This window comes from Eleutherodactylus coqui, chromosome 10, assembly GCF_035609145.1.
Source record: "Eleutherodactylus coqui strain aEleCoq1 chromosome 10, aEleCoq1.hap1, whole genome shotgun sequence".
NCBI lineage: Eukaryota > Metazoa > Chordata > Amphibia > Anura > Eleutherodactylidae > Eleutherodactylus > Eleutherodactylus coqui.
The window spans coordinates 65964103-65987197 of NC_089846.1; the positions used below are offsets into that span (position 1 = coordinate 65964103).

At 41.8% G+C, this 23095-nt stretch overlaps 1 protein-coding gene across 1 annotated transcript in view; it reads left to right on the top strand.

Annotated features, from left to right (window-relative positions):
- Positions 1–4015: 4015 nt before the first annotated feature.
- LOC136579766 (estrogen-related receptor gamma-like) overlaps positions 4016–23095 on the top strand; it is a 34970-nt gene continuing 15890 nt past the window's right edge. Inside the window, exons 1-3 of the mRNA XM_066579832.1 lie at positions 4016–4083; positions 11147–11520; positions 22289–22405. Of these exons, the coding sequence (XP_066435929.1) occupies positions 4016–4083; positions 11147–11520; positions 22289–22405 (559 nt within the window). The remainder of the gene's footprint in view (positions 4084–11146; positions 11521–22288; positions 22406–23095) is intronic.

Below are 23095 nucleotides of genomic sequence, written 5' to 3' on the forward strand. Positions count from 1 at the left end.
CTAGCAAGGACAGGATGGTTATTAAAGTGCTGATCCCTAAACCATCAGCGGAAAAAAGAGAATTATTAGGTAACTGCTGCAAATAATGGGGCAGATTAAGGGGAGCCTGGAGGGTCGCTCTTATTCTATGGCTACGTTAAGAGAGCTTCTGGTGCTGTGTATCAGGCGGCGCTCTACTGGCACTGTTGATGGACACAATTTGCCGGTTGGGGGTGTAGCCTGTACTTCTAGGCTGGCTTACAGAGAAAAAAAAATAGTGGACTACAGTTCATCTTCAGTCTCCTAAAATGCTGCTAAATATATATTTACAGTACTGGGTGAACTCTTGGTTACACATTTAAAGGGTTTTTTTCCATCTCAGACCTTTATGGCATAGCTATCAGGTGATGCAGAGGCGTAACTTGAAGCTCCCGGGCCCCAATGCAAAACCTGTAACAGGGCCCCCAACTATAATGCTTTACTCATAGTACTGGGCTACTTATATGGAGAAGAGAGGCCTTATGGACCCCCTAAGGCTCCTGGGCCCGGGTGCAACCGCATCCCCTGCATCCTCTATAGTTACGCCCCTGAGGTGATGGCATATCTTGAGTTAGGGCCCAAGATCACCTTGATTGCAGTGGTCAGGAGGATGGAAATACCAAAGTGCCCTGCGCTTTGTTCTTTTTGTAATTCCCATATAAGCAACGGGAGTTATACAAATGGCATAGCACAGCAAGCTACACTGTTTCTACCGTTCCCAAGTTACAGAAACAGCTTAGCTTGCTGTGGTACACTGTTTGCATAACTCTTACTGACTTTTCTATAGCAGTTCCTGAAACATTGTAGCTCAGCCAAGCTCATAATCAGTGCCGTCCTCATCTTCGCCATGTTTGGCCAAGATGTGAGCACCCCTATATCCCTGACATTCCCTTTAAATAAGTGCACTAAAACGATAAACAAGCCTCGGGTACCTATACCTCTCTTCGGCGCTGTGTTTACAGGCTGCAGTCAGTCACAGACCTCAGGGCAAATGATCATCTGAATTTGGCTGAGAATGCCATACACTTCTGTTGTCAGCCAATCACAGCCCAAATTTTTCAAGCTGACTGAGTACATCTTTGACGGACCATAATCTTGCGTTGGCCACTGCGCTTTGTTTTTTCAATGATGGTTGGCCAAAACTCTACTTCTATAGATGGGCAGTTTGAGATTCGCACAAACAGATTTGTTGCAGACGTTTCTGCTACTGTTCTTTCATTTGAACGGCGTTTGCAGAAATCCATGAGCGCTCTGCAGAAACCACTTCCTTCAGTAGAGTGGAACCAATTTTGCAGTCACAGAAATTTATGATTGGTGGGGGTCCAACTTCTGAGACTCGTATTGATCTCAAGAATGGAGGTCCGGTTGGTCCCTGAGTGAATGGGGCAGGAGGTGATGCACATGGATGGCCACTCCATTCACTTTGATGATGGCGCCAGAGATTGCTGAAGTGCTTGAATTCAGTAGTCTTCGGTGCAGTGTTTGAAGTGAATGGAGCAGTGGCGCCTGTGCAACCTCTACTCCATTTGTTTGGGGACTGACCGAACCTCTCTTCTCAGGATCAGTGAAGGTCCCAGTGATCGGATCCCATCAATCATAACATTATCCCCTATACTGTAAATGGGATAACTTTATAACCCCTTTAATGCAGAGTGCAAATGGGAATTTCAAAACTTCTTATTCTTTAACATTGCATGTCTTCCTGATGCCATAAAGCAGCAAGAGGAGTGCGACATGACTGCATTGTGGTAACCTGGCCAAATATAGTGATGGTTAAATCTTCCGTTACCTCCCGGATCATCTTGTTAATAAGGCTAAAAATATGAATCGCTGGGAGGGATGTATCTGACCCACTTCTGAAATAGCTGCTTAAGCCACCGACATGTACACATAGAATCAATATTAGCGCCTGGTGTGGTTGTTTAGCTGCCATAAATACACAAGACTGTTGGGGGGATTTAATAAGGGCCATGCTCCAGAATTCTAGAGTAAAAAGAAAAATAATCACAACTTTTTGCGTAAGCTGAACTTTTGTAAAATTTTGCAACTTTTTGCCCTCTTTCCTCAATCCTTGCCCCGTTCCTAAAAAGTAAGTACAACGTAGTGGAAGGAGGCAAGGCCACGAACGGCCTGGTAAGTTTACTAAAATGGCGTAAGTTATAGTGCATATATACGCTAGAACATGTAGAGACGTGCCTCTTGATATGTTTGTCACATCGTACTCCATTGCACATTGCATGAAGACCAGTGTATCAAATGCCAGTTTTAGTAAGTGTTGGCTTCTGGGTTGGAGTCATGGGGGCACAAGAGCTGGTATAAAGTTCAGGCAGCTGAACTATGAATAATATGGTTATTGGGTACCTGCTGCTCATACAGTATGCTGAGGCTAATGAGCTTTAATAAAGGGGAGGTTTGAGATTGGCTGTAAAGGCGCTGCCCACCTGGAACCTTAAACACGTCGTATGTTTGTAAATCGTAAGTTAAGGTGCATTTACACGGAACGAAAAATTGCTGATTGTTCAGATTCGAATGATAATCGTTCAGTGTAAACACAGGCAACAATTGGACGATGATCTAATTAATTTTCTCAGTATTCATTTCATATGGGCATGAAAATCATCGTTGGCTCATTCTGCTCTCATTCAGTATAAATGCTGATCGTTCACTCGCTCTCATTCACTGCTGCAGTGAATGTAAAGAATTCAGAAGCAAGCGATTTATCTGCCTATATAAACAGGCCGCAAGCGCGAATGAGTGAACGCTGTCATTCGCTCGTACGAACAATAAAGTGTTCCGTCTTCACCCTAAGGCCTCATGTCCACGGGGAAAATCAGATCTGCTGCGGATTTGTACCGCGGATTTGGGCTGCGGATGCACTGTAATTGTCTTTGATTTTTCATGCGGGAGATCAATAGAGCTATGTGCTCTATGAGCTCCCGCACGCGTGATCCGCACTAAAATGGAGCATGTCCATTTTTTTTTTTCATGCTCCAGAAATTTTTTAATTACCATCCGCGGGTATTTATCTACTCGCGGGTGGTCAATGCATTCCTATGAGGCGCTGATCCGCGTGTGGGAAAAACGCTGCGGATTTTAATTCTTATTTTCCCCGTGGACATGAGCCCTTAGAGCTGTAGCCAAAGTTTGTTAATTTAGTTTTATTTTGAGCCTCCTTCACAAACTTCTTTTGTGTAGTTTTTGTTTTGGGGGTTGTAAAAACAAACAAACAAAAAAACATGATTTTTATATGTTTTTTAGAAGCATTTTTAGTGTGGCATTTTTATTTTTTGGTCACATTTTTGTTGTGTCTTTTCAGGCACTTATTTCCTCTATAGCAAAGCCCATAAAGTGCCATATCTAGTGCATGCTACGTTTTCGGAAAAATCTATCTTGCATTCTCTCTAATAAGTATCTAATATCTCCTAGGTATCACTCTCGTAATTATCTATCGCTCATAGTGATCTGCCTAATAAGTACTTATCTCCTATAGTTATCTTTCTTTCATTCTATTTATCGATGTATCATTTCATCTGTCTAATAAGTATCTATCTCGTAAGTATCGCTCATAAGTATCTTTCTTTCATTCAATATATCTATCTGATTCAACTGTCGTGGAATCTTCATAGAACGGTCTATGTAGGAGCACTAATAGATGTGCTATCCGAGTATATAAGGCCGCAGTGTACGGAGTGACGGGATTATAAGTGACAGTAAATATTCCCATAAAGGATGCACGGGGTTGAGGAAGGGGATGCTGCTATTTTATACCCGCTAATTATTATTACTAGTAAGCAGTCACTGTTTCCCTATAGACGCCTCTGTGTGTGTCTACAATTATGTGTCCCATCTCCCCCTTACAGCACTCTCTCTATGCAAATCCAAAGAGCGGAGGGAGGAGGGGGGGTGAGTGGTCCGGCTCTCCCATTTCACTGTGCTGGAGACACTTCACAGCTTGGGGTCTTGTCTGTCCAGAAAGAATCCTTCATCTCCCCTGCACATGGATTACTTAGAATTATCCTGGCTCGATATGCCAGCAAGCCAGCAGGACAAGCATCCGTCACCTTCGTAAGTATCTGGCCTGATGTCTGTCTTTTACCACCTCTGCGGGGTCGCTGCCCTCTGGATCTTCCACCTTTTAGGTCTAGAAGGGAATATTCCAAATTTTGGGTAATATATCCTCCGGTTACAAGATGTGTTGGTAAACCTCGGCACGTGATGACTTAACAATGACTAAAGTCATTTTTCTTGAGTGGGTAGAACCAATACCTTTAGTATCGAGGGCGGAGGACGATGATTTGAGGTTTCATATTTTATTACACTAAGCCAAGGGTAATGGGAACTCTATTGGCCTCATTGGATTGCCCAAATCTAACAAATCAATTAACAGATTATTGACTTCTATTTTGCAAGAATGAATCGCAATCCAATGCATAAAGTCTTGGTACAAGTCACTTTTCATAGTACTGGATATCTCATTCACTATCTGTAGTTTGTGCCTTGATGTACGATAGGGCCAATTTCATTGGAAGGTAATTAACCCTTGTCGTAAATGAGGTTCTGACTTTCCCATTTCTGAACGATACCTTGGTAAGATTACGAATCTCACTATGCTTTCTGCAAAAGTCAAACTTAGCTCTGCTCCATCCATATCAATCTAACATGCTCATAATACTTCCACTAAGGGTATGTTCACACATGGCTAACTTGCTGCAGGTTTTGTTGCTGATCTGCAGCCGATTTCTGCCCTTTCATTTCATTTGAATTAAATGGAAATTGTGACATCTGCTGCAAATCCGCACTCTAACATTTTTAGAACTTGTCAATCAAACACATCATGAAGGTGTGATCAGTTGAAGAGGGGTGTCGCTATAGGGGTTGCAGAGGTAGCAGTCACTACCGGGCCCTCGAACCTTAGAGGGTTCAAAGGGTTCTCTATCACATAAGAATAAACCAGTATTATAAATGAGTGTAATTTTACCCCTGAAGAAGCCAACCCAGTGGAAATACGCATTGGGGTATCTTGTGGTATCCTGGGCATGCGTTGGCTAAACTATTACATGTTGTTCTGGCAGTGCGAATGGGGCTATATTGCTTTAATGGCTGTGAGAGTATATAGATTGGTACTTTCTATTGGTATTTGTGGGTCTAGTATGATCTGTGTTTGCATATAACACACCCGGTGGTTTTCCTGTCTATTGTTGAATATGAATATAAATATATAGTTATACTATTATAATGTTGGGTCTGGCTGGGTGGTAACATTGAATTATCTACTGTTGCAGTGGAGATACATACAGATATACAAATTATTTCTATTTTCTGGGGATTTTTTAAAATGTTCTATGCTGTGAGTCTTTGGTGGATGTCATAATAAGGCTAAATTCACATGATGTCATGCTTGCCAATGTGCATTTTTCTTCAAAAGCACCTCGCATCGCTTTTGTGAAATTGGGATTTTTTTTTTGCGTTCCTGTTTCACGCACATCAGAGAGTCGCTAGTGTTTCCCATTGATTTCAATGAAAAACCTCACATTGCACGACGTGAGCGTGCCATGCGATGTCTTTTGAGGTCTCATTGAAAACAATGGGTCAAAAGATAGAACATGGTACAATTTCTATCCTTGCAGCAACGGGGAAAAAAAGGGTCACGTGAATACCGCCATTCAAAAGAAAAGAGTAAATATTCATGCGAGATTCTCGCCCGTGTGAATGTAGCCTAATAAAAGATTTGGAGATTTTTGATACTTTGCACGTGGTCATTTCAGTGTGAGTGCTGTTTAAGCACCCCACTTACATTAATTCTGGATCAACAAGTGTACCAGCCATAGTGTACACAATATATGAAAAATGACACATGGTAGGTAGGGGGCCTTGTTGCAGATTTCCTATTGGCATCCAAGAGCTTCTAGTTACACCTCTGCAGTTGGGGTTCAGTCATTGAGTCCCAAGTACAGAGGTTTCCATATTTTGCATTTCCAGATCGATCACACTTCTCTGTCAGAGTGATGGCATAAAAGTTTTAAGTGAGCGCCTCGTTAAGATTTGTCTGATAAGCGGATTATGTTTTGCTGCAAAGCTTGATCATATAGGATATCAGGTGACTGCTACAGATCAAGAAAAGGTAAATGGGCGTCTATATAAAGGTTGGGCCATGGAAAGGTAGCCAATCACAACACAACTTTCATTTTTTTATACTGCTGAAGTAAACTAAGAGCTGCGCTGTGAATGGTTGCTATGAATAACCATGATTTTCTCTTAGACAACTTTCATGAGTGTGGTGCCGGGCTACTTTTCCGTGGCCCACACTCATACATACAAACGGCACATTGCAATGTGAGAACTTGGCGATTATACAGAGATCAGCAGCTTGCACAATAGGTAATGCTTATCTCTTCTTGCATAAGCATTTACCTGCAGATCCCTTTTGCAGCAAGTTCCTTCTCATTTCAGTTATAGATTGGGGATGCAGCCACATAGACGAGTGCAGTACCAGTCCGAGAAACTCTGTCCAATATTGCATTTGTAAACCTGCGATTGTGATGCATTTTGCCAGAAAAACACATTGCTGCACTTGTAATTTTCACACATTGTGAAAATGGCGATCTTTTTTTCCTTTTATTTTTACTATCACACTTGAATGAAAAATTGCATCTACATGTGAGTGCGATGCAGTGTATTTTCACGTTCCTGTAGGAAATAATGGGCGATTCTTAAAGAAGAATTTCCCAAAAATAGGGCATACTCCGGTTTTTCTATCTCAGATCATCGGTCCGGGAGAAAAATCGTTCATGTGAATAAACAGATTTAATAATGTGTTCTTTTCACGTGCAAGTTCCATCCGTATCACAATCGCCCGCGTGAGTACGTCCTGACTGACGGGAGGTTTTTCAGCAGCTGCAGTGTAAATTATAAGGCTGGCTGTTCCTGCTGCCGCAAAACACAATGATACAAAGTTCGGATCCCGCAGACCTTCATTCAGAAAAGCAGGGGGGTGTTTCATATCAATGGCAAACAGGAATTTTCCCCTTGCTCTTCAGAAAGAGGTTCTGTGGCAGCTGAGGATTTATAAGGAATAATAGACCCCCCACTCCCCATAAAATATATAGTAAAGAGTGTTAGGAGTCTCCTGGGCACATCCTGCAGCTTCTCTATGGTTTTCGAGCTTGCTGGGGACTGATGGTCTTATTTACATTATCCCGTATATTGTAGACAGGAGAGGGATGCGTCGCCTTGGAATATATCCTGCTTCTGTATAGTCAGCATAAATGATATATATATATATAACATTATATAGGATTCTGCTTGTGTATACTCTGATCATAAATTGTTATATTCTTTTATATCCTCTATTTAGAATGCATTCACACTTAGCAGATTTCATGCAGTGGAAAATCTGCTATGTATGAACAAACCCCAAAGAGAACATCTTCTATTTTTTTTTCTATTTGTATATGGGGCAATATGCAAACAATAAATGGGATAACTATGGAGCCCTATTCTCCTGGGGGACAATAATATGACCAGAAAATATTGTTCTCCCCCCAGGGAACCGCTTCCCTTGAGAATGCAAGGCAGTAGAAGCTAAGGATAATTGGGTTCTTTAAAAGCATTCATCTGATGGCTGAGATGAGAGATCCGAGCCAATCACATACCTGTGGAAGTATCTTCACACGCAGGAGATTTGTCCCATTCCTTTGTATATGAATGCACCATGCACACACTGCAAAAACGGACAGGTCTTCAACAAATCTGCCTTGTGTGAATGTTACCTAATGCTTCATACCTCCTTCCCCCTTTACATAGGTTTAATGGATGCAAGTGACCTTACTATTGGAATTACTGAAGTAATTACAACAACCACTTTTCTAGTTTGATCACTTACAAAGAGTGAGCATGTAACATGCCAACATGCCAGGATTGGATAGATGAGCTGTGCATAAATATATAGACAGGCAGGCAAAGATATTGCTAAGGGGGATTTCATATCTGCTTGGGGATTCCGCTTTCCTGCTCCTTGCCTACATGACTTGTGCAATCAGCTGTTGTATAGTTTGTGGTGGGTGGCCACATGACGTAATGCATCTACCTGTGGCATCCTAGAAATGCACTATTGGAAATACATCTGGAGACCATGTGGGCCAATTCATGATCCTGACATCTTTCAAGGCGTGTCTTGTGAAAGCATGGTACAACCCGTTGTCGTATACTTCATGACCACCATCCAAAATGGTATCGACCAACAGGATAATGCCCGTTCACATACTGCAGCTGTCTAGATATTCAACAACCAGTAACTCCTCTTTGCTCTCATAGCTGTTTGCCTCACAAACCCATCTCATGATATGATGCCCTCGTTTGAAATATGCCAATTATCTCTCAAATATGCCTCTCTCAAAGTCAGACATTTGCGTGTACAAAGTTCAGGCTGTACGATGTGGCATACCTGCTCGCCGGCAATCTGTGGACCATAGAAAGGACCTTCTTACGTAATGCACTCTATGGCTTTTAAAATAAAAACAATGTAGCATTTTGCAAAATGAAGGGCCCCATAATTTAGATACTGTGGTCCGTCGGGCATTGTTGGTGTGAACAAATCTGTGCAGCTTATCTCCCAACAGATATATACAGCTCTTGGGGAATATGGTGCCCACTACTGGTCTGTGCCAGGTTACCACTCTTCTGAACAGTGGTCAGTCAACCAATCAGACACAATTCGAAAGCCATATGCCTATAATAAGCCCTGTAGCTGAATCAGTTGAGCATGGTCTATATGGGTTTACAGCATAATGGGGTATCTGGGATCGGTGGTCTGAGGCTCCATCCTTTTCAAGCTTGGTTCCGATCTCCTCATGGCTAACAAGGAATGACATCGCCGCTATTCATGCAAGCAATATGGGGGCTGTGATATTGTGAGATCAGGCAGTTCTTGTCCCTACTTCCAAATATTCTCCAGGGGGTGACAGTCAAATGGACAGAATCTATGTTAAGCATCTCTTTCAAAGGCCATTGAGCGGTATTGATCGAGATGTCAAGGGAAGAAGGCGAGAAACAGGTTCTCCTTTCATGTCAGCTTTTATAATGGGGTCTGACTCTTTCCTTCTATCATTATCATCTCGCACCTTCTCTGTGTTGGGTCCTGTTGGAATGGGGTCTGCTGACCACAGACAATCGCGAGGTACTGTGGGTACTCTACGGTCCGTGTTATCATCTGCATATGGTAGAGGACTGGATATGACGCAGTTAACTGAGCAGATAAATGAGATGATATCGCCTTCCACATTCCTTCAGCCTGTTTACAGGCAGCATTTGCCACTGATCCGGAGTAACGATAAAGTTGCGTTAAGATTTCTATCAACGTCTAACGAGGAAAACAATAATGTCTGTTTGGTCGGCATTTATTATATTACTACTACACAGTCACTGAATATTCCATTGTGGTGTTGGGTAAGGAACACTCGAGGCCTAGAGGATCTGAAATCTGCATCTTGGGAAAAAATATTGACCTTAAACTACGCTAATCCACGTGCAGATCCGCGGAAACCACGGGAATTACTAGCGCAGATTTTCATTGAAATCTGTGTCCTATTTCCCAAATGTGAATGTCTCTCCATGAGAATGAGGGCGATGCAGGACAGTTTTCCAGAAAGGCTATCTTATCTCCTTAGGGAGAGGACCTAGATGGTGAGTGAGGACTGAGGAGACTTATAAGGCCATCCATGCTCCTCTGGGTAATATGAAAATAAGGGAGATGGAACAATACCTCTGCAGCGCCACCTATTGGAAGGCAGCATTCCTGCACGTCAATATTAGACTCCTTATACAAGCCTTGTAACAATGACTGGAAATTGAAAACAATTGAATATTAATTCTCGGTTATTGTTACAAGGCTTATATAAAGAATCTAACATTGACTTGAAGGAATGCTGCCTTCCAATAGGTGGCACTGTGAAGGTATTGTTCTATCTCCCTTATTTACAGTTTTTCATGCTTTATCCCCTCCATGTTATAGACATAACACAGAATGGGAGAAATCGACACCGCTAAATGCACCGCAAAAGACTGGACCACATTTATTATGTACTTTAGACACTTTTTACGCCACAAGGAACTTGGATTAGCGGAAACGGACTATGGCTTAAATGTGATATAGTTTAGCAAAATGTTGGCACAAGTATTTGGCACTTGGTAAATCAACCAATATGCCGTATAAACTTAGACAAAGTTGTCTATCGGTGCACCAAATTTATCATCCAACCACTGTGACAAATTTGTCACAATCTTACTTCTTGGTCTAAGTGTACACTATGAAAAAAAGTTCACATACACAGCACAAATGCACACAGAGAAAGTGGCGCGTTTTTTTACGTGAATGAGCCCTTAGGGGGTGTCTTGTATATGCCATAATCGAAAGCAGCATGTTTTATTAAAAACTCCCTACATACCAGATTCGCATGAGTATATTACGGCCACATTGCTCCGTTCATAATATGGAATCCCCCTGGCCTGCGGCGTTTACTGACCCGATAGTCCTATGATGGGGACCGTTCAGGTCAGTAAACCCTGCAGTCTGTCTGGGACACACGTCATATTATGGACCTAGAAATGTGGCTTAAGGATGGCTTCACATGGATGTATTTGTGCACGCAAAATTTGCATTCGCAATCTGCAGTATCCATTTATTTCAATGGGTTCATTTACATGCGTTCGTTTTCCTGTGCATTTTGGTCACACAAAAATAACAACCCGCAGCACGCTGTATTTTCCTGCGCATTTGCACACCAAAAGTCCTCATAGAAGTCAATAGCGACGTGCAAATTCGCACAATACGTTAGATGTGTGAAACACTGCGTAATTGTGCAGGAAAAAGAACACATCTTAAACTTATTAAACTAATTAGACTAATTGTGTGCGTTAAAAAGAAAAAGAAGAATTCCGCAATTATGCGATGCTCATGTGCGTCCAAATACACTTACGCTCGTGAAGCTGGCCTTGATATGCTCATATGAAACTGCCGTTTATGTCATGGCTCCATGAGTCTGGTACATAGGACCGATCATGACTAGTATGCTGTAGGAATTGTTGTGTTACTGTAGTGAAGCTTCTTTACGCCTTCATCTTTGTCTTCCAGGTTTCTGTGTGGGATATCGCACAATCTGAACCTTCAGGTAAAAGCGGAGCCCACCAGTCCTACTCTACAGATGGACACGGGGGGATATTTTAGCCCCGGCGGGATGTCGGACACCAGCAGCAGCTATGGGTTGTCTGTTGGAGGACAGTCTCAGGGACTGGATTCTCCCACTGCTTTACTTGGATTTTCGGATAATGGGGACAAGCTGTTTGCCGATAGCCCCCCATCTCTTAGTGATGACCCCACCATGCAGTGTGTTCTAAGGTCTGTCCCCAAGCGACTGTGCCTGGTATGTGGGGACACCGCATCTGGATATCATTACGGGGTTGCATCTTGTGAGGCCTGCAAAGCATTCTTTAAGCGCACAATTCAAGGTAAGAATCACTGAGATTCAATCACTATTACAGACTGGTCCTAGGAAGGACTGAGCCATTATCTATGTCACAGTCACTATTGCACTCTGGTCCAAGGAAGGACTGAACTATTATATATTACTGTCACTATAACAGTCTGGTCCTAAAAGGACTGACCCATTTCACACGTCATTGTCATTATTACGCTCTTGTCACAGCAAGGATAAACCCATCAGGGTACATTCACGTAGTGGGATATTGTTGCAAAAGTTTTCCACATTCTACGGCAAATCCGCATTCCATTACATTAAAGGGGAATCTGCGCCGTAGTTCAGTTTCAAAGCCGCATGCAGAATTTTAAAAAAAGGGACATGTGACTTCTTGAGGCTGTATTTTCACGGGCAAGTGTGATATAGGTCACCTTTTTTGAAACTTTTTTAGCTATGTGATGAGTTTCAGCTTTAAAACCGCACTCCATGTGATTTTTCACACACATGAAAAGAAACTGCATGTTGTTCAAATAGTTAAAATGGAAAGTGGCATATGAGTGCGATTTTATTTATTTTAATGCACCCATTCTTGACCAAGAATCACCCAAGATAGGACATGCTAACATTTTTCTATTTGGGACTCAGTATGACTGAAAAATTTCCCATGTGTATAAGTATACAAAAAACTATGGGTTCTTCACTCATGCAAATTCCTTTCATCACATCGGACGGAAATCACACGCGTTTCTCGCCCGTGTAAATACAGTCTGACGTGAATTCTGCGCCTGGAATTCCACACATACATTTGCCCATTGATATGGATTAAATCCGCATCTACAGCCTTACATCTGCATGGCAGCAGCCCAGCTATGGATAGCTGCCAAGGTTTTAGTGGTGGAATCCATGATGGCTCCTGCTGTCTGAACATACTCATGTAGGGTCACATGCATGGAGTAACCATTACACCCAGCCGTAGATATCGGTCCTACTAGTACACTACGGAGGCGCTGTTTTGGGAATTGTCATGAATATTAATAGTGCATTGAGTAACATGGCAGCCTGTCTATATCTTTAATTCTAGAGTGATCTTCGTGCCATTCGCCCTCCCCTGGTCCCACGCAGGCACAATGTTCTTTGGCAGCTCCCTGATGGACGAGGCCAGAGGTTATAACAACATAATTAAATCTTTATTGATTAATCTTCATAACTAAACAGTTAAAGAGTCCTCCCCTGATCACAAATCTGTAAGGAGTCCCGGCATTAACCCTTTCTCTCCATGCAGGAGGTGAAGTATTACTCGTAGTACTGCAAGATGCAGGTGGAGGATGATGATGCAGCAGTGGGCAGACTGAGCCGGACCCAGATTTGTTTGCAACAAAACCTTTAAGGCCAAATCACATGTACATGTGTGGACAAAAAAATGCAGCATATCCTATTTTGGCCATATTCACATAAAATACACCATAAAATCTAGGGAAGTGTTTAAAAGAAAAAAAAGCTAATCTAACATGCATGCTTTACACATACATACATATTTTACATATGTTGTCAGGTGACAACCAAAACAAAACAAAAAAAGTAACCTCATTAGGGTCTTCTAGCTTTTTTTTATTCATTTGCATGGAAGATGGATAACACACAGATGTGAAAAAAATTTGAAAAATGCACAACGCAAGCTTCACATACAAAAGCAGTGAAATTGGTCCATTATTCATGGACCCAATTTGCATACGCCTGTGTGATTTGAGCCCGAACTTTACTTGAGTAGAAACCTATCATACATGTGATTTCATTTCACCAGAAGGGAAAATTACTTTAAAACATTCCAACCTAACAGGGGCTAGTCCCGAAAATCAACATGCGGACCTCTTAACCAGGGATTTTTGCCTGAAAGGATACAATCTACGGTCCCTTAGCCCCAACGGGGACCATCCTGGTGCGATGTTCTACGTGTTTTTGGTTCCTCCAGCTTGGGGTCCCTCACACGAGGCATTTTATCTGCTCCACTTTATCTCTCTGTTCCATCCGCAACTAAGCAGTAAGGTCCTTACTCTGACTCAACGCCGACGCTTGCTTGTCTATAGCCTGGTCATCACCACCTGTCCAGCAACATCATCGGTCATCGCAGGTAAGGAGGACGAGGGGGACTCCCTCTAGTCCTATATACCAGCGGCTTGCTTACAGGCGGATGGCACGGCGTTCTTTAGGGATAATACTGGCTGCATCACACATACTCGCCCTTCCTTAAACAACATCTCTCATAGGCAGGTTTCACACAGCTAAGAGACTCGCACAAGATTTGTGCATTGCAAGACTCCCAAATCTTGCATAAATATGAATCCCATTCTTCTGACTGGAGTCCTATACGTAAGCGATGTTTTCCCCCGCATGTCCTATCTTTTTGCGTTCTTTGGAACACATGGCCCGTTGTTTTCTCTGGGACAGTAAAATACATTGCACGGTGTATGATGTGCACGCAAGGTTTCCCATTGAAAACAATTGGAAACCTTTGCCAATCCTCTGACGTGGCTAAAAGCCATACAGTCTCGTCACCAAGTATCCCGCAGCACTTAAATATAGTTCCAAAGGAGGTAAAGGTATTCTATGCACAGCCCCCGTTCGGGGGTCACGGACCTCCAAATCCCCACAGTAAATCCAAAGGCACGAAAAATAGTGGCAGCATCAAGGGTGTGAAGTAAAAATCCAGAACTCTTTATTGCTTCATGTTATAAAAAGGCAACATTTCGACCCAAGGCTTTTTTTTTTTTGGAGACATGGTGACCAAAACAGCACAATTCTGGTGTTGTACAGCGAATGTCGTCAGAAAAAAATGCATAAGATAAATAATGCATTATATTTATAGATCAGACTTTTATGGACACTGCAATACCAAATGTATATTATATATATTTTAATTATAAATATGGGAAAAGGGTTATTTTTTCAGCACCCTTTTATTTTTTTACAATAATAATGATTTTTTTTTTCACTTATTCTGTACTTTTTCCGTCTTGATCGCTTATACCATATACTTGTACTACAGTATTTCAGTGCATGGTATTTCTGCAGCTAATCTGTTAAAACAGGCCACAAGCATGTCTTAATAGGCAGAGATACATTGCAGCTCTAGGGCACTTCAGAAGGCCCCTAGCTGCAATGACAGCTTGACTTATTTTCAAGGGTGCCCAGAAGCCCAGTGGACTGCTGAAGAGGGAGGTTTTCCAAAATTACTTAATAAAATTCCAGCACCTCTTTAAAAATACAACTTAGAGAGAAAAGAGGGCAGGATTTAGCACGAGGTAGCAGAACCACCCTCAGACCAGCAAGCTTTACACCAGAAAATGGAGCAAAAAGCAGTGGAAATCTACCTGCTCATAGCGGGCATAAATTTTGTTTTCTAGTAAACAGACAGCCTGAGATGCACCAAAGTTATTAAGAGGCGTGTGCCATCTCCTCCATTGTTCTTTTGTAATGAAGGAGGATCAGTATTTTATGATGCCCTTTTATCGGGCAACATGAACCTACTTGACATGTTCCCATCTTTTTCTGTTGGGATCAATTAGAACCCCTTACAAAATAGATCTCTCATGGATCCTGTAAAACTTGTACACCCAATACCATATGACAAAGGCTTGGATCATAATGGTGTGATGGGTGCAGTTTTTAAAGGATCCATGACCGATCTGTTTTGCAACAGTCCATCAGGATTCTATCTTTATCACCCAGCAGATTACGCTATTCTGTTAGTGGTAATCTGATGGAACAGAACCACACCACCCATGTAACATAGCCAAAGTTATGTACTGTTGGAAAGGTGGGTGGCAGAAGAAAGACCGCCATATCAGATAGTCGTGAAAAGAATAGTCTATAGGTGGTGCAATAATCGGAGATGTCTGATAAGTACAGGATGGGGTGACTTATCGGATAATTAAAGAAAATGAAGCTACAAAAATTCCATCTATGTGAAATAAGAAGGAGAATCAAACATGGGTCCATTGGTGTCACCGGGCAGCTGGGGGGGGGGTATGATACAAGAGGATGAGACAAAGGGAAGCGATCAGGTACATAAAGCAAGATACAGTGTCTAGTCATGCAGAGCTTGTCCAGATTTCACTTAGCTCGCTTACCCCCTTGGAAGGTTATGGATTTTGTGAGATATGACATGAGTAAAGAGAAAGGCCTTAAATTAGTTGAGTAATCATTGATCTGCGTGTGAAGGCTCAATATGGGGAGAGAAATGGAAAAGGCATTAGACCGCTCCTGTTCATCAGGAATGAAGGCTGAGTAGATCAGACATACAAATCTGTAACCATATGATAATTATATCCAAATAGACATTTTTTTTTATTTCAAGTAAAAATAAGTTCATTTTTGTAGGACCTTTTAGTGGAGGTCATGTGTAAAGTGAGATATAAGGGGCTGGAGATACTCATGAATTTGTTTGCAGTCAATTTTTGGTATCTCATGAAGAATAAATGTAATATTTGTAATTTTGCTGATGAAGGTACGATCCATAGAGATACATTCTCTAAACTTACATGCATTGTGCAATGGTTTAGCCACATTGGGGTGATTTTGTTTTTAGAAATTATCCCACAATATGATAGTAAAACTCCTTGTGATTTATGTGATACTTCCCAGGTAGCAGGAGACATTGGGATTTTGGGCCAAGATTCACACAAAGTGCAGTACTAGTCAAAAGTATGGACACACCTTTACTTTCCATGCTTTTTTAATTTTCTACATTGTTGATTGATATTGAAGACCTAAAAACTACTATGAGTGGTAAACAAAAGAGTTTTAAGCAAACTAGACTGTTTTATATCTTAAGGTCCATTTACATGGGACGAATGTTGGGCAAACTATGCCCAACACTCGTCCCTGTGTGTCCTCGTTCGCGTGCTCCTACACGGGAACTAGTATCTTTGGCTTGCTCACAGAGCGGCCAGCAGGGGGGCAGGGAGGCTGCAGGAGATTTCACTCCTCACACTCCCCAGCTTCTCTCCGTTGACATAACATAGCGGTCGTTCAGTACTGAACGGCCGCTATTTACACTGGGTGATCAGCTCATCGTCCATTGTTTATGCTGCATAAACAATGGACGATAAGCTAATCGCTGATCATTCAGTATAAACAGCAGCAATTCAGTACTGAATGGCCGCTATGTAAAGTCAATGGAGAGGGGAGAGGGGAGAAGGGAGGGGGAGAGTGAGGAGAGAAACCTCCTGCAGCTTTCCCGGTGAGAGCTAACGATACTAGCTGCCTTACAGGTGCATGGGAGCTAGTATTTGCAGGGACGAGTGTCGGGCATCGTTTGTCTGACATTCGTCCCATCTAAAAGCCTTTAGATTCTTCAAGGTAGTCTCCTTTTTGCTTTGATGACAACTTTGCACACTCTTGTCATTCTCTCAGTTAGCTTCATGAGGTTGTCAGCTGGAATGGTTTTCAATGAACAGGTATGCTTTGTCAAGAGTTAATTTGTGGAACTTCTTGCCTTCTTAGGGTGCTTTCATGTGTCTCTTATGTGCTGCAGATTTTGTCGCAGATTTCACCCTTTCAATTGAATTCAAATTAAAGGTGTGAAATCTGATGCAGATCTGTACCAAAATCCACAATAAAATCTGCAGCCAATTAGCGACGTGTGAACGCACTCCTAATGTGTTTGAGACCATCAGTTGTGCTGTGCGGAGGTCGGGTTGTTACACAGTCCCATACAGTGTTTAGCCCTATTGAAGTACTGTTCTAATGCACATCATGGCAAGAACTACTCAACTAAGAAACGACAGACCATCATTACATTAAGGCATGAAGGTCAGTCAATCCAGAAAATTTCGAGGACTTTGAAGGCGTCCTCCAAGTGCAGTCATGAAAACCATCAAACCCTATGATGAAACTGATGCTCATGAGGACACCCCCAGGAAAGAAAGACCGAGAGTTACATCTGCTGCAGAGGATAAACTCATTAGAGTTACCAGCCTAAGAAATAGCAAATTACCAGCACCTCAGATTAGAGCCCACATAAATGCTTCAGATAGCTCAAGTACCAGACACGTCTTGGCATCAACTGTTCAGAGGAGAATGTGAGAATCAGACCTTTATGGTCCAATTGCTGCCTGGAAACCATTACTAAGGAATATCAACAAGAAGAAGACCAAGAAACACAAGGAATGGACCATAGGCAGGTGGAAAGCTGTAATGGGCTGATGAGTCAAAATTTGAGATTTCTGGTTGCAGCCATCATGTCTTTGAGAGATGCAGAAAAAGTGAGCAGATGGTGCTACATCAGATGACATGGCCTCTACAACCACCCAACCACAATGAGATTATTAGTGGTGAGTTGGACTGCAGAGTGAAGAAAAAGCAGCCAAGAAGTGCTTTGGTAACTCCTTCAGACTGTTGGAAAACCATTCCAGGTGACTACCTCGAAAAGCTGATTAAGAGCATGCAAGACTGTGCATAGTTATCAAAGCAAAAGGGGTCTACTTTGAAGAATCTAAAATATGGAACATATTCCGGTTTGTTTAACACTTTTTTGTTCACTACCTAATTCCATATGCGTTCACACATAATTTCCATGTCTTTAACATGAATCTATAATATAAAAAACATGAAAAAGCATGGAATGAAAAGTTGAGTCTAAACTTTTCACTAGGACTGAAAATGCAGCTATAGAGGAAGATTTCCAAACAACCTACATAGAAAAGAGAAGGATTAGACCAGAGAAGGGATTCTGGGAACAGAGGAAATCTCTGTGGTCATCGAGGTTGGCTTCTCACCATATACATGGCCAGTCAACAGGAGACCAGAGGAGTCAATGCATAGCTTGAACCATTTCCTAGCCTTTTAAAACCAGTGGTCCCTGGAAATGCTAATTTAGGCATGTATTAAAGGAAACCTACCATCATTTCTGAGCAGGTAAAACTGCCTACAGTCATAGAACACTGAAGTAGAGCTATGTCCAAAGATTATCTGGTTATAGTTCCTGAAGAAAGTATACCTTGAGAATTAGTCCTGCGCCACATGCTACTCATGGCTGAATGGTCTGTTTTGCCTGGAGTTCGTTCCATAACCTCAATTATTTCTACTTGCGTGCCATAGATGACATTTCCTATGTCATCCACTGGACTACTAAAACCTCACATATATACTGGGTGATAGCGGACTGACGCATATGCAGATGAGTGAGCTGAATCTGCCCACAAACAGCATAATGAGCGAATCAGTGTTCTGTAGCTGTAGGGTTTACCTACTCAGAATGGCTGACCGCTTTCCTTTAAGAAAAATTAATTCGCAACCAAGCACCCTATTTACTGCGGGCTATAACAATAAAACCATTCTTTTAATCCATGTACTGTACCTACAGCATTACAGTTCCTATTACCTCTATTTATCTGTCCTTTGTGATCCCATGCTAGATGCTACTTCTGATTAGAAGATCATTGCCCTCCCAACCTAGAGTGTTTATAGAGCATGGGGGCACCATAGCAAAGCTAAAACATTAGCACCTTGCCGGACACTAACATACTCCTAACTACCCAAGACAGGACATCCTGGTGCCTTCATGCCATCTTCTGGGTATATTTTCCATTTCCTTGCTTACTAGCGGTAACACCTGTGAAGACCATCATGTCCCTCCCTGGGCAAGTTATCACAAACGATGGGGACAAGACCAGCCTGGAATGGGTGCCCACTCTTAAAGGCTGCTGTAGCCAGCAAATGGGCTACCATTTATGGTGTATATGTTTAATCATAAATCCAGAGCTGGATTCAATGCAAAGTATTGCTCTTCCAGGACCATACACAAATATCTTGTCAGTAGCTGAGTGTGCCGCAGCTGTTCTTTTCTTACAGTACACCAGTAGCCAGTATCTGACCTGATAAGAACATATACATACATATAATTTTACTGTGCAAAAGTTATAGGCAGGTGTGGTCTGAGAAAGACCTTGCTGATGCAGTATAACTAACTTGTGCTTAGTCTTGCCATGGTGTATGACCTGTGAAGGGAAACTGTCTTCCACAACCTCACCTTTGCAGCAGAGTTTGGCTGTTCCTTACCCAGTTTTAAGCCTCCTATACAGCTGTTTCTGTTAATGACTGTGTTTCAACCTACATTTGAAAATATGATCATTATCACCTGTTTGATATAACTGGTTAAGCATACACCCGACTATAATCCTACAAAATCACTGACTTTGTACAAGTGTACCTAGAAGAATTGATGCTGTTTCGAAGGCGAAGGGTGGTCACACCAAATGTTTTTATTTGGATTTCTCTTTTGTTCATTCACTTTACGCTTTGTTAATTGACAAAAAAAAACTGTTTTATTCTTGAAAACATTCTTACTTGGCAACAATTTTTTCCACACCTGCCTAAGCCTTTTGCACAGTACTATATATATATTATCATATATGCAAATATGGCTCTTCACATTGATTTATATTACACATTACATAAAACTGCTCTGGAAAAAGGAACGCGTCGAGAAAACGAAAACACGTATGTCCACTTTCCTGACCGCGTTTGTCCAGTCCATTCATTCATAATAATTTCTGCTTTAACTCCTTAACTCCTTAATATCTTACTGCAATTGAGGACACAACGGCTAATTGAAGTATTGATGGGAGGTAGTGCCAAATTTCCCCAGGATTGGTCTCCCCTCCATCCTCACACATGGACCCGAGGAGGAATCTGTCAGGCAAAAGAGAGCAGTCAATATTCATTAGTGTGTGTAAGCTTTGAGTGGCAGAGCATCCCGTCACATCCTAACATGGGCCCCCCCTAGGGACACGCCGCCGTTATACAGCGGGCTCTGCCTCTCCTCCACTTTCTCTCTGCTTATTCTCATTTGTAATTAAATAAGCTGCAGATACCCCAAAGGGATGAAGGGGGGAAGATCAGGGAGGGGAGAGATGAGCCGTTCTACCATGTTTACATCTGTCTTACTGTTACTGTCACCATTGAAGATGTCTATATAGACAGCTTTATCAGAGACTTGTATTGTGAGTGTCTCCCCATTGAGTTCTTGAATCCTATAACTTATAGGGCTATGTCCACACAAGAAAATCTTCTGCGGATTGTGGCACGGACCCACGTCAAAATCTCCAGGTCATTTGATGAATATTTTGATAAGTATTGATTATAGACCAAGTACCATCAGAAGTATATCCCATGTATAAAAGTATTGAACGGAGACTGCTGCACCAACATCTATCATATGGTTCTACACCTGAGGAACAGTCACCCATTCTCAAAGGGATGCCGTTTGGCACAGGTCTCTTGTGCCTAATGGAAAATCCAGCCCTGCCCTGAAAAGTTTCAAATACTATCGGAATTCCACATCTCTGGCACCAGCGGGACTAGGATTATATAGGGAAGGTTAAAAGGGTTGTCCAAAACAACAGTGCCACTGTTGCTCATTGGTGGTGTCTGGAATTGCAGCTCAATCCTATTCAAGTGAATGAGGCTGCTCTGCAATACCAGACACAGGCCAGAAGGGGGAAGGAGGTAGCAGAAAAAAACAATAGCACTGGAGCAACATCTGGGTGGTAGGACATTTAGGAAAGAAGAGGAAGAGGATTCAGAACATAAGAGAGCTTTATTCAAAACTAACAGGTAACGTGTTTCAATGCAACACACACCTCTTCATCAGATAGCTGGGCAAAAGTAATTAAAAACAAAAAATATAAAACAAAAATAGTAAAAACAGGATAAAAACAATATAAAAATCAATACATTAAGCAATTGCATCTGGGCTTTTTTTTACTGATGACCTCTGGACCTCTGTCCATCAGCTGATCGCCTATCTCACAGCAATAGTAGCCAGTTAGTCATCATCATAAGTGGTCATAGGAGAAAGACTGAGCATCAGTTTCACTCCCATTGAAATCAACCACACTTCCTTCTCAGGACTGTGGTTAGGACATCACGTCCTGTTTTGAGTAGGAGGTGTAGAAGCAGCGCAGCACTCTTATTGATTTCAGTTGGAGTAAAGGCAGCGCTCCGATTTTCTCCTCTGACCAATCATGATGATGTCAGCTGAACAATCAGCTGATGTATGGAGGTCCCAAGTGGTGGACCCCCATCCATGAACTACCGATGACCTATCCAGGGGATAGGTTATCAGTTTAAAAAGCCCAGGATACCGCTTCAAACACAAATAAAGCTAAACACCAGTTACAAGAACATAGTAGGGTACATAAAATTCAAATATAGCAATAATTAAAAACCATATCAGAATGTTGATACTGATTCAGATTTTGTTTTTATTGTCTTCCTTATTCAGCACTTTTTTTTGCTGCTTTTAATTCTTTTTTAATGTCACAAAATCAATACTTTTGTGCAGCAGTCTAACGAAGAGGTGGATGTTGTCTTGAAATGTATTACCTACTGGTTTTGAATAAAACTCTCTTATGTTCTGAATTGTCGGCATTTCCCTCTTCAGAATATCCTACCCCCTAGAAGTTGTGTCAGTGCTGTAGGTTCTTTCTATCACTTCTTTTCCACTACCTGATGCTAATACGACCCTTGGTTGACCAGTGACACTAGGCCAGCAGTACTTATATCCACACTACTTGCCGTTGAATATTGCACATTCATACCCTATTGTTGCTTTCAGCATCTACCCATGTTGCTCTGCCCAGATATTTCCTATATGTACAGCCCAGAATTGGCACTATTATAAGAAAGGTTGAAAGACAGACCCTTTTTCCAGTCCTAGACAAGCCCTTGCATGAGTCTGATTTGTGATTATCTATGGTATATTTCTATCTTCAGTGTTGCACTCGTCTCGTCCACAGGTAACATTGAATATAGCTGTCCTGTGGTGAATGACTGTGAAATCACCAAGCGGCGGAGGAAGTCTTGTCAAGCCTGCCGCTTCCGCAAGTGCCTGAAAGTCGGAATGATGAAAGAAGGTACATGCAAGAGAACTTTATCATTGTCCTTATCTTTCTTTGCAACCCCTTCATTCTGACATTTGATAATTGGGCTATGGTGTACCAATTTGTTCTTGTTGACTTAAGCCCCTTTTTCACACAACGATTATCCCTCAAAATTCGTTCAAACAGCTGAAAGGGAGGGATAATCGTTACATGTGAACGCGGGCAGTTGTGCACCATTCGTTCAATTGTTGTCCAGCAATGGTTTTTAGTCTGCATAAAAACCATCGTTCGACTGCTCAAAAGACATTCCATTTGAATAGAATTCGTTCAGTCTTTTGAGCAGCTTGCTGACTTGAATGTACTCATTGTGTTTGCCTTGCATGCATAATGAGTACATTGTTTACTTATGCCAGAAGAAGATAATGGAATCCTGCTGGCCAGATAATGCTGCGCATAAACACATGCCCACCTGAGCAAACAACTTGTACTGAGTTTACTTAAATGGAAATGATTTAAAGCCATTATTTGTATGTGTAATTTTATGCAAAAATGTCGTCAGTTCGTTCAGACGTGCAGCTGTTTTAGCGATAATAGTTGCATATAAAAGGGCCTTTATTATAGGGCTTAACTTAGGTCAAGTCATTAACCCCTTTGTAACCAAAGCCTTTGATTCCAAAATGTCTACATTAGCATTTCATATTTTCAAAACACATTCTAAGGGTT